The sequence below is a fragment of the Salvia hispanica genome, chromosome 6 (genome assembly GCF_029641045.1).
Source record: "Salvia hispanica isolate PSC_SH4W2 chromosome 6, Shi_PSC_v1, whole genome shotgun sequence".
In the NCBI taxonomy this organism is placed as follows: Eukaryota; Viridiplantae; Streptophyta; class Magnoliopsida; order Lamiales; family Lamiaceae; genus Salvia; species Salvia hispanica.
The window spans coordinates 47,202,202-47,213,527 of record NC_142697.1 but is presented as its reverse complement, the minus strand read 5'-3'; the positions used below and the strand labels follow the sequence as shown (position 1 = coordinate 47,213,527).

Below are 11,326 nucleotides of genomic sequence, written 5' to 3'. Positions count from 1 at the left end.
CTAAAATGACATAAAGTAGAGAGAATAAAGTAGAAAAGTGAATAAAGTAAGAAAGAAATTAAAGTAAGATAGTACTTAATTATTACCATATCGAGGAATGACTCTACTATGAAGGAACTTCCCAAAATGGAAAAACGAATCAACTATGGTAGAACGGAGGGATTACTAGTTATTCATACGGAATTATTGCCTAAATTAATTAACACAATTTATAATTACTATCAAATATGAGCAATGATGGCTTATCCAACTCTCACAACTTTATAAATTAAGGACGTCTAAATGTACATCATATAGAAATGCTGGAAATCTTTGAGCTGAATTCAAAGAGAAAAGTAAAAGATATTAAAGAAAAAAATGTAAGGACAGCAAAAGACAAACAACGGCACAAAGTGAAAGACAAAAGACAAAGGCAAATACATAGAAATAAAAAAGGAGATTCTTGAATTGGAACTGAATTAAGTGGTGATTTTTATACATTCTTTTCTCATATTGGAAGTTTGATATAATTCGTTCTATTCCAATTTATGTGAGCTGGTCACCTATGAAGGCCTAATTAATTTCATGCCCAAGTGGTCAAAGAGATTTGTTTGACATGTTATTGTTGAGTTATATTCCATATAGCAAAAACTATGGTACAATGGTAAAATGAAGCACAAGAATGAAAATTTTGATCAAATAACAAATGAATAATTAATGAACGATGCCGGTAGCAACGGGTGTGAGGTTTATAAATCAAATAAGCTCTCTCTTCTAATAGGTCAGTCTTTAGGGACGAGATTTAGTGTTGGACTATAAATCCCACACCTGTTGCCATTCAGTGTGGGTCATTAGAATCCGTAGCACCCACCCGACTCTGAGAAAAGCAAAAAGACTAAGACATAATTTTCTCACATTTGAAGTTTGGTTTATTCCAATTTGCTTGTATTTTACTCCACCATGCATGTATATGACTAATGATTAAGCAACTCTTTCGTTGTTAAGTTGTGATTCAACTTCACTTCAAGTTATAACAGTAAGAAATGCTAAAAATCTTTGAATTGAATTCAAAGAAAAAAGTTAAAGATAGAGGCAATATATGAAAAGCAAAAGACAAAGAGAAAAGCAAAAGTTACATTCTTTCCTCATATTGGAAGTAATTCCATGCCTAATTCAGTGGTTAATGAAAATAAATGAATAAAAGTGAAAGTAAAAAAAGAATCAGGAAATAAAGTATTTTGACTTTGATGTGTTGTTCTGTTCTCAACTACTAATAAGTTGTGAGCTAGCTAGAGTGGTTTTTTTTGAAAGATAATAATGCTTCGTTCATTCAAACAATATGTGAGCACTGAAATTTTCAAGGAATCGTAAAACTCATGAAATCAGTGCTGATTAGCTCCAATACAACTATTCTAAAATCAACTGAACCAAATTAAGATAATGAATAAACACAGTAATAAATAAAGCAAAGTAATAAATAAAGCAAAGTAAGATAAGAAGTAGATCATTTTCTATGAACTTACATAAGGACTTACATAACAATCTTTCTGCAACTCTGCGTTGAAATCGTTTTCTATGAACATTACCCTTTTCTTGTTTGGTAATGGATTGGTCTTGAAAAAGTTGCAATTGGGCCGTTGGATAAAGCATTGCCACTCTTATAAATTGGGCTTAACCTTTTCAGTGGCCCAACTATATACCATAGAGCCCAAAAGCTTCAATTTTGATTATAGTTAGAGTAGTTTTATTAGCTCCTCCTCCGTCGCCCAAAAATTTATCACATATTTCTATTTTCATCTGTCTAATAATATTTGTTATATTTCATATTCCTTCCGTCCAATTCAAGATGATCACCTTTTCTTTTTTGTTTGTCCCAATCAATATGATCACTCTTCAATTTTGGAAATAACCTCTTTCATTTCTCATCATTAAAATATTTAACTACTTTTTTTCTCTCTACTTTATTCTACCTAACAACACCTCCTAAAATTCCGTGCCACTCAAGAATGTGGCCATCTTGAGTGAGACGGAGGGAGTATTTGATAGTGAGTCTTATATTCCATTAACTCATTCTTAAAAATATATGTATTATAAAGTGATTGTTTGAGGACCAAAGATAAAGTATTACTCCCTGCGTCCCTAATAATTCGTCAATATTTGATCCGACATGAGTTTTAAAAAACTATACTCCCTCGTTTCTTCATAGTTGAAGCGGAACTTTTCGGCAAAGAGTTTTAGAAATGAATATTGGGGGGAGTGATCAATTGCTAACTCATCATTTAATTGCTAACTACAACTAATTTAAGACATAAGATTTTAGAAAACTTGTGGTCTATAATTTGCCACGTGTAATTTTCAATTTTATTAATAAAATAAAAAAAGATAAAAAAAATTCACAAATGAGGGTTTTGTATGAAAATGTCAATATAGTGTTTTGAAAATATCAACACAATACTTTGAGAATGCCAACACAATGCTGTGAGAATGTTATCACATTGCTTATATTGATATTCTACATGTATTATATTAACATATTTTAAATACTATGTTGACATTTGTGCCGTATGAAAAAAAGTTAAAATTTTTTAATTTTTTTTCAAATTTTGACATCGGAACACATGCAAGTGAGACCTTGTTAGAATCCTTATGAAATTATCTTTAATTTGATATATGTTGTGCGAAAAAATAATTTAAATCGAGAAAGTTATATGCGTTTTAAAGTTATGGGATATTTTTCAAAAGTTAGTTACAACTAATTTGTTGTAAATTGACCTTAATATCCTAATTGACGTTTTTTGTTGATCGTATTGACATTTTGGTATTGATGATTTTGGGCCTTAACTTAAATATATAATGGTTACTATTTAGTTGTAGTAATTAAGTATTGAATTAGCAATATAACACTCCCCTGAATATTGGGTGTTTAAATAAATAGATAAAAAGGTAAGAGAGAGGAAAATGTAGAGAGAATAAAGTATAAAGTGAATAAAGTAGAGAGAATAAAGTAATAGAGAGTAAAGTAAGAAAGGGAAAAAAGTTACCATATATAAAGAAACTTCCCGAAATGGAAAAATGACTCAACTATTAAGAAACGGAGGGAGTAATAAAAAGTGGGTTGAAAAAGTTGGTGGAATGTGAGTCCTACTTTTATATATTAGTTTTATAATAAAATGTGAGTGCGGATAAATTAGTGGAATGTAGGGTCCACTACCAAAAATGGTAAAATTGAAAGGTAACAAATTTTTAGGGACGGACGAAGACAGAAATAGGTGACAAATTTTAGGGACGCAGGGAGTATTATATCAATAGTAATCATACAAAGTTAAACTAGACGTGATGGAATTTATGATTTTATTCGAAAAGCAAAAGACAAAAGAGAAAAAGAGAGAAAAGGAAAGAAAAAGAAAAAGAAGGAATTTAATGTGTGTGTCTACTTGAAAAGACAAAAGGAAAAAGAGCGAGACAAAGGGAAACACATTGATTTTTATGATACGTTATTCTTTGCTGACATGGGAAGTTGTTGTATGATTCCATCACTATATATAGATAAGTTCGTCTTGACACCTCCTCACACACACACAAACACAAGAAGTAAACAGAAAACACACACACACAAGAATGAGTGAGAAAGTAGAAAATGAGAGAGAAGAGAAGGAGGAGAGGGAGATGGTTGATCATTGGAACCACGAGCATCCACTTAGTTTGGTGGAAGCTCGTGCAGGAGAATTTTGTTTAGGGTGTATAGCGCCTTTTAGAAGAGGAGAGAAATGTTATAGATGTAGCCAGGAATGTGGGTATGCTGTCCTACTACATGAAGAGTGTGCAGAGGCGCCGAGGAAGATCAGGCACGCAATGCACCCTCAACACACACTCACTCAACAATTCAACATTGACGATATAAGAAGGTGTTCAATCTGCCAAAGGAATGTCCGGGGAATTTTCTACTCATGTACGAGCACAGAATGTACGTTTGCGATGCATACCAGATGTGCGCAGAGCAACGGCATGATGCATGCAGCAGCCGAAGATGATGAGCAGCAGAGTGGCAGCACAATGATACATCATCCGAGTCACCCTGAGCATCAACTCTTATTTCTGAGGAGAAGGTGTTCATTCAAGTGCGATGCTTGTGGCACCACACACGCCAAAGGGAGTTCCTACTTATGCACCAGAGATGATTGTGAGTATTGGATCCACGAGAGATGTGCTTCCTTGCCTCAGAATATCCAAAGAGAGGATCACAATCACTCCCTCTCTCTCTCTTTTTATGTGCCTCCTCAATATCTCAGATATGACTATCGATGTGATGTCTGCAGACAAAGATTAGTAGTCAAACATTGGGTGTATCATTGTGAGCTTTGCAGCTACATTGTCCATCTCAACTGCGCCTTCAAGAAATTGCTCCCCACCACTAGGTATGTGCGCACATGTAATCAATATTCTTGAATCTTGATTAGTACATCATAATTGTAATGTTGAAATATGTGTGTTTTTGTTGCCTGTAGAGAGAAGGGGGTCATGGAGTTTCCAATGAATGATGTGGCTGTGAGTGAGGACCTAATTGGAGCTTTTCTAAGGAGACAATTAGGAGTTGAAGCATATACACAACCACCCATCCCTCATCAAGATGATGTTGATTATAAGTTCCACCATCACAAACTCACATTAGTCTCCTCATCATCATCATCATTTCAAGAAGAAAAAGAAGAAAATAGTGATGATGATGATGAGGAAGACTACTCTTGTAGAAAATCAGAGTTAATATGTGATGGATGCATTACTCCGATACTTGTGAAACAAGCACCATCATCTTCTTCTTCGTCTTCTTCAGGTAGTAAAGATTACTGCTACTACTACATGAGATGCAGTATGAGATCATGCAAATACTATCTTCACTTGGCGTGCTTCCAATTGCCACATCAGCTCTCCTCTCTTCCTCTATTCCACTATCGTGATCACAGCCTTGTCCTTCAATCCGGTGACAAACTTAAACCATGGAGGTGGTCATATTGCAACGTCTGCTGTAAATATACGAATGGCCTGTATTATGCCTGTACAAAATGCGAAGATGAGTTCAAAGTAGATATAAAGTGCGCTTCAATGCCGGACACCATATATCACGTAGCTCACCCTCCACACCCCCTCAACCTTCTTTTCCCAGTTACTTGGACACGAGGTCAAAATTTATGTGATGGCTGTGATGATCTCATCTGGGATAGTGATTATAGGTATGCATGCGGCAGCTGTGATTTCATGGTGCACTTTAAATGCGCGGTGCTGCCGGGATCAACCACCAGCCTTAAATGGGACAAGCACCACCCGCTGCTTTTGACTCACGACGCCACTGTAAACCGTCCCGGTGAATTCTACTGCAATGAATGCGAGACAGAAATGAACCCAAAGAGCTGGATGTATCACTGCCGCAGTTGCGATATATCCTTCCATCCAGATTGCTTTCCAACTACAACCGGATACTATAGAAACATCAAGTTTGGTCAAAAATATGTGATCGCCGGAGCTCACTGCCATCCTCTCACCTATCAAATTCTCACTACTAAACGCCGCTGCGACGTTTGCCGTAATAGGCATGATTCTCTTGGATTGTACTGTGCATCATGCATCTTCTTCATTTGTTTCTACCGCTGCGGTAAAAAAATGATCAAAGATGGCAACGTTAAGGCTGTGGACTGACAAAACAAGTTCAATGTTTACCTTTTTCTTCTTGTATACTAGTAGTATTTTTATCTTACTGTTTATGTTTGTGTGTGTTATGTTTAATTCAATCAAGATTGTAGCTTCTTTTTAATTTACAGTTTCTGATACTTAATTTTACTCCTTCATGCACCTACGAGTATTTCTTTGTTGTACAGTATTAATTAACTGGTGATCATTCAATTACTTCAGTTCAAAAATCATATTTTAGTATTCATTTTTTCAAAAATTCAAAGTAAAAAGCAAAAGGTAAAGACAATAAGCATATGAGAGAGCAAAAGACAAATTACAAGACAAAGAGAAAAGCAAAAGTTACATTCTTACAGTAGTGTTTGTTTGTGTATGATGAAGATTGCCGCTTGTATTTAAAGTATGATAATATTACATTTTTATTCCATGCTTATGATTAAAGATTAGCACCTTATATTACTTGTGATTCAATGAAAGTGAGGAGTTTGCACCTTATAAATATAGGAAAAGGTACAAACATATGCTAGCTAGAAATTAATATCTTCACGTATAAATACGATATCAATCTAATTATAGTTATAGCATTGTCAGTGTCACTGATCATACATTGTTAACTAGATACTTATAAAAGGAAAAGGAAAAGGAAAAGACAAAAGGAAAAAGAAAAAAAGGAGATTGTTTGAGTGAAGTACTTTTGTCAATGATTTGCATTATTCTTTGCTGAGATGGGAAGTTTTGTTATGATTCCATTTTTGGTCCGGTTAATGTTTCCGTATAGCTCTGTATAAAATTAGAAGCTCTAATTGAGTCGAACACGAGTTTTAAGAAATGCTATAAAAGAAGGTTGGTGAAAAAAGATAATAGAACGCAGAAATACTATGATGTCATCTGCTACGAGTGTGGCAGCTGTACACTAGTACTATAAGTTTGGAGCTTTTGCTCCAAATCATAAAAATAATATCATTGCAAATTAATTATTGAAGCTGATTTGGGTGCTGCTTTTTATGATTTGAGATGCACACAATTTTGTATTTCATTGATAAAAAAAATTAAATTTCAAACAGATAAGTTTAAGCTGTTTACAAACATCATGTTAAAAGGAAGCACCCCCTATGTTGAATGCTATTTATGCTCCACCAACTTGCAATGAATTTCAAACAGATAAGTTTAACATCATGTTCTAACGATGTCTTGTCTTGTTCGGTGTTAATTTGAATATATTAGATTCATCACATTGAAAATTTTGACAGAAAATTCTATCTTTCCATTTTATTCATATTTCTAAAATTGAGGCGCACATTAACCCGACATTTTCTTTATATGTTTTTCTACTATTAAAAGGAAATGCCTCATTGAAATGGAAAAATAATGATTTTTGCCAGCCCAATTGAAGTGGTCTAAAGGCCATCCACCAGTGTAAATTGGGTTGAATAAACCTTTTTAGTGGCCCAACTAAATACCATAGAGGCCTAGAGAGTAACTTGTATCACCTATGTCATTTCTTACTCTATCTACTATTCCCTCCGTTCCTTGGTAATAGAGACATTTCTTTTCGGCACGGAGTTTAAGAATAATATGTTAAATGCATGGTGGAAAAAGTAAGAGAGAATAAAATAAGACATATGAAGAGAAAATAAAGTAAAAAGGAGAATTACTTTTGGCCAAAAATAGAAATGACTCAATTAACTTGGAACTTTCTGAAATAGAAAAATGACTCTATTAATATGGAACGGAACGAAGGGAGTACTATATACACACAAATATGATAAATGATAGTGAAGTCTATCACTCATGTTTATATATATGTAGCAGGAGATGGAGTATGAAATGACATAGATGATCCTCATCGGAAAGAGTAGTTTTCTTAGCCATATGGAGTAGCATATAGCGGCTGTTTAAGGACAAATATAAAATATCTTAGTATTATACTCCATCAATAGTAGTTTAGTCATACAAAATAAAATTAGACGCGATAGATATATGATTATATCGGAAAAGCAAAAGCAAAAGCAAAAGCAAAAGCGAAAGCGAAAGAGAAAGAGAAAGAGTTGTTGCTTGATACCCCTCCGTCCCATAAAAGATGGCACACTTGGGTAGTGACACAGCATTTTAGGAGATGTTATTTTGTGTGTTGAGTAGATAGAAAAAATAGTATATTTATGTTAATGTGAGAGAGAACTTTTACCAAAAGAGAAACTGTGACATCTTTTGTGGGACAAACTAAAAAAGAAAATGTGACATCTATTATGGGACAGAGGGAGTACTACTTTCGAAAGCTAAAGAGAAAGAGAAAGGTTGTTGCTTGATACTCTCTCCGTCCCAGATAATTCGTCTCAGTTTTCCATTTCGGTCTGTTCCACATAATTTGTCTCACTTCACTTTTACCATTTTTGGTAGTGGACCCCACATTCCACTAACTCATTCCTACTCACATTTTATTATAAAACTAATATATAAAGGTAGGACCCACATTCCACTAACTTTTTTAACTCACTTTTCATTACAATTCTTAAAAACCGTGCCCGGTCAAAGTGACCCGAATTATCCGGGACGGAGGGAGTACTACTCTATTAACTTTGCTAATAATATTAGAAGTTTGGTGTGATTCAGTTTTTAAAAGATAGTATTCCTTCATGTACCTATCAAATACTTTATGTTCTTTTTATTTGGACGATTATCAATAAATATTCTATTTTATTTTTATTATTTGTGGTAAAGTGGATCTCACATTTCATTAATCTATTCTACTCATAATTATTATAATACTCCCTTTGTCCCCTAAAAATAGGAACTTTTGAAACGACACAAGTTTTAATATAAAATTGATAACGTAAGAGAAATAAAAAGAAAAGTGTGTTAGTAGAAAATGGATATCGTCTCATTAGTGAAAAAAAAAGTTTCAAAAATTTTAATTTTAAGAGACGGATTAAAAAGAAAAAAAAGTTTCTATTTTAGGGGATGAAGGGAGTAGTATATAAAAGTGGGTTTACATTCCACTAAATTTTTGACCACTTTTCTTTATAAATTTAAATAATTTCTTAAAACATTACTGATCAAATATGTGAAATTAATGGGGATAGAAGAGAGTAAGAAATTACTCCTAGTTTATTATGTGTGTGTCTAATTGAGAAAAAGGGAACTTCAATTATCGTGATACATTATTCTTTGCTGACATGGGAAGTTAGTGGTATGATTCAATAGTATGTTTCATTATATATACACACACACAAATAGAAGAAGTAAAAAGAAAATACACACAAACATAAGAATGAGTAAGAAAGTAGAAAATGAGATAGAAGAGGAGGAGAGAAAGATGGTTGATCATTGGATCCACGAGCATCCACTTACTTTGGTGAGATCTCGTGGAGGAGAATACTGTTATGGGTGTCGAAAGTATTTTAGAAGAGGAGAGAAAGGTTATAGATGTAGCCAGAAATGTGGGTATGAAGCGCTACTACATGTAGACTGTGCAGAGGCGCCGAGGAAGATCAGGCACGCAATGCACCCTCAACACACACTCACTCAACAATTCAGCCAATTCAGTGTTGGCGGAGGCCGCTGTCCAATCTGCCAATGGTATGTCTGGGGAATTTTTTACAGATGTACGAGCGCAGAATGTACACTTTTGATGCATTCCAGTTGCGCGCAGGGCAGCGACATGATGTATGCAGCTGAATGTGACAAGCGCACCATACACCATCCGAGTCACCCTGAGCATCAACTCTTGTTCCTGAGGAGAAGTTGTTCCTTCAAGTGCGACGCTTGTGGCACCACAGGCGCCAAGGGGAGTTCCTACTTGTGTACCAATGATGATTGTGAGTATTGGATCCATGAGAGATGTGCTTCCTTGCCTCAGAATATTCAAAGGAAGGAACACAATCACTCCCTCTCTCTCTCTTTCCATGTCCCTCCTCAATATCTCAGACATGACTACCATTGTGATGTCTGCAGAAAAAGATTAGTAACCAAAAATTGGGTGTATCATTGTGAGCTTTGCAGCTACGTTGTCCATCTCACCTGCGCCTTCAAGAAATCGCTCCTCACCACTCGGTATGATCAGTACTCTTCTTTCATCCATATCTTTCGTGAAAATTTGTTGGTTTATATATGTTGAAATGTGTGTTTTTGTTGCATGTAGAGAGAAGGGGATTATGGAGTTTCCAATAAGTGATGTGGCTGTGGGTGAGGACCTAATTGGAGATTTTGTAAGGAGACAAGGAGGAGATACACATACACATTCACCCATCATTGATCATCAAAATGTTGTTGATTATAAGTTCCACAATCACAAACTCAGATTAGTCTCCTCATCATCACCATCATTTCAAGAAGAAGAAGATGAAAAAAATAGTGATGATGATTATGAGGAAGACTACTCATGTAGAAAATCGGAGTTAATATGTGATGGGTGCATTACTCCGATATATTCTTCAGGTAGTAATTGTAGTAGTAAAGAATACTACTACATGAGATGTAGCATAAGATCATGCAAATACTATCTCCACTTGGCTTGCTTCCGCTTGCCACCTCAGCTCTCCTCTCTTCCTCTCATCCACGATCACAGCCTTGTCCTTCAATCCGGTGACAAACTTAAACCATGGAAATGGCAAGAATGCAGCGTCTGCCGTAAATATACGAATGGTCTGTATTATGCCTGTACAAAATGCTATAGCTACAAATTAGATATAAAGTGCGCTTCAATGCCGGACACTATGTATCATGCAGCTCACCCTCACCATTCCCTTAACCTTCTCTCCAAAGAAGATACTAGGAAACGAGATAACGTTAAATGTGATGGCTGTCCTGATTCCTTCTTTACGGCTTGTAATAGCTATGCATGCGGCAGCTGTGATTTCATGGTGCACTTTAAATGCGCGATTTTGCCAGCATCAACCACCAGCCTTAGATGGGACAAGAACCACCCGCTGCCTTTGACGCACGACGCCACTGTAAATCGTCCTGGTGATTTCTACTGCAATCAATGCGAGGGAGATATGAATCCCAAAAGCTGGATGTATCACTGCCGCAGCTGCGATATATCCTTCCATCCGAGATGCCTCCAAACTACATCCGGCCGGTATAGAAACATCAAGTTTGGTCAGAAATTTCTCATCCCCAGAGCTCACTGCCACACACTCACCTTTCAAATTCTCACTACAAAATGCCGCTGCGACGTTTGTCGTTACCCTTGGCATGAATCACTTGGATTTTACTGTGCATCGTGCGTCTTCTTCATTTGTTTCCACTCTTGCGGAGAAAAAATGATCAGAAAAGGCACCGTTGAGGCCGTGGATTGAAAAAAAACAAGCTCAATGTTTAGTAGACATATGTTTTTCATACTGCATTTATTTGAGTGTGTTTGTTATTTTTAATTTAATGAAGAGTGTAGCTTGCCTTTCAAATACAGAAAATTTTTACTTCTTCACATGCTTAAATATTAAGGACATCTTTCTTAGTCATATTAACCGTGATTATTATGTGTTTCTTCTTGGTAGTGACTTAACATCAATTCAAAAAACAACATTTATATTTTCAAAATCAGCACGTATTAATGTTCATCATATATCACACTACAAGTTCCTAAGTTAAACTTTAAGCTCAATGGTCGCTTTGAAGACCAGCTGAGCTAGCCGTGTGAGCGATTAATTAAGGGCTTTGTTGTATT

The 11,326-nt window shown here is 35.4% G+C and overlaps 2 protein-coding genes across 2 annotated transcripts; both read left to right on the top strand.

Annotated features, from left to right (window-relative positions):
• The first annotated feature begins 3,597 nt into the window (after positions 1-3,597).
• LOC125208252 (uncharacterized) lies at positions 3,598-5,753 on the top strand. The gene is made up of 2 exons (XM_048107833.2): positions 3,598-4,394; positions 4,485-5,753. Exons 1-2 carry the CDS (start codon positions 3,598-3,600, stop codon positions 5,668-5,670), a joined length of 1,983 nt encoding a protein of 660 aa, XP_047963790.2. The 3' UTR covers positions 5,671-5,753.
• A 3,176-nt stretch (positions 5,754-8,929) lies between these two features.
• Positions 8,930-11,017, top strand: LOC148924054 (uncharacterized). Its single transcript, XM_089059860.1, has 2 exons — positions 8,930-9,720; positions 9,800-11,017. Exons 1-2 carry the CDS (start codon positions 8,930-8,932, stop codon positions 10,956-10,958), a joined length of 1,950 nt encoding a protein of 649 aa, XP_088915986.1. The 3' UTR covers positions 10,959-11,017.
• Positions 11,018-11,326: the final 309 nt, after the last annotated feature.

Bases quoted from the DNA above. Each gene is read 5' to 3' on its own strand.
- LOC125208252 (XM_048107833.2), top strand. From the start codon at position 3,598: ATGAGTGAGAAAGTAGAAAATGAGAGAGAAGAGAAGGAGGAGAGGGAG. The intron at 4,395-4,484 runs GTATGTGCGCAC...TGTTGCCTGTAG, and splicing joins AAATTGCTCCCCACCACTAG to AGAGAAGGGGGTCATGGAGT.
- LOC148924054 (XM_089059860.1), top strand. From the start codon at position 8,930: ATGAGTAAGAAAGTAGAAAATGAGATAGAAGAGGAGGAGAGAAAGATG. The intron at 9,721-9,799 runs GTACTCTTCTTT...TGTTGCATGTAG, and splicing joins CTCACCACTCGGTATGATCA to AGAGAAGGGGATTATGGAGT.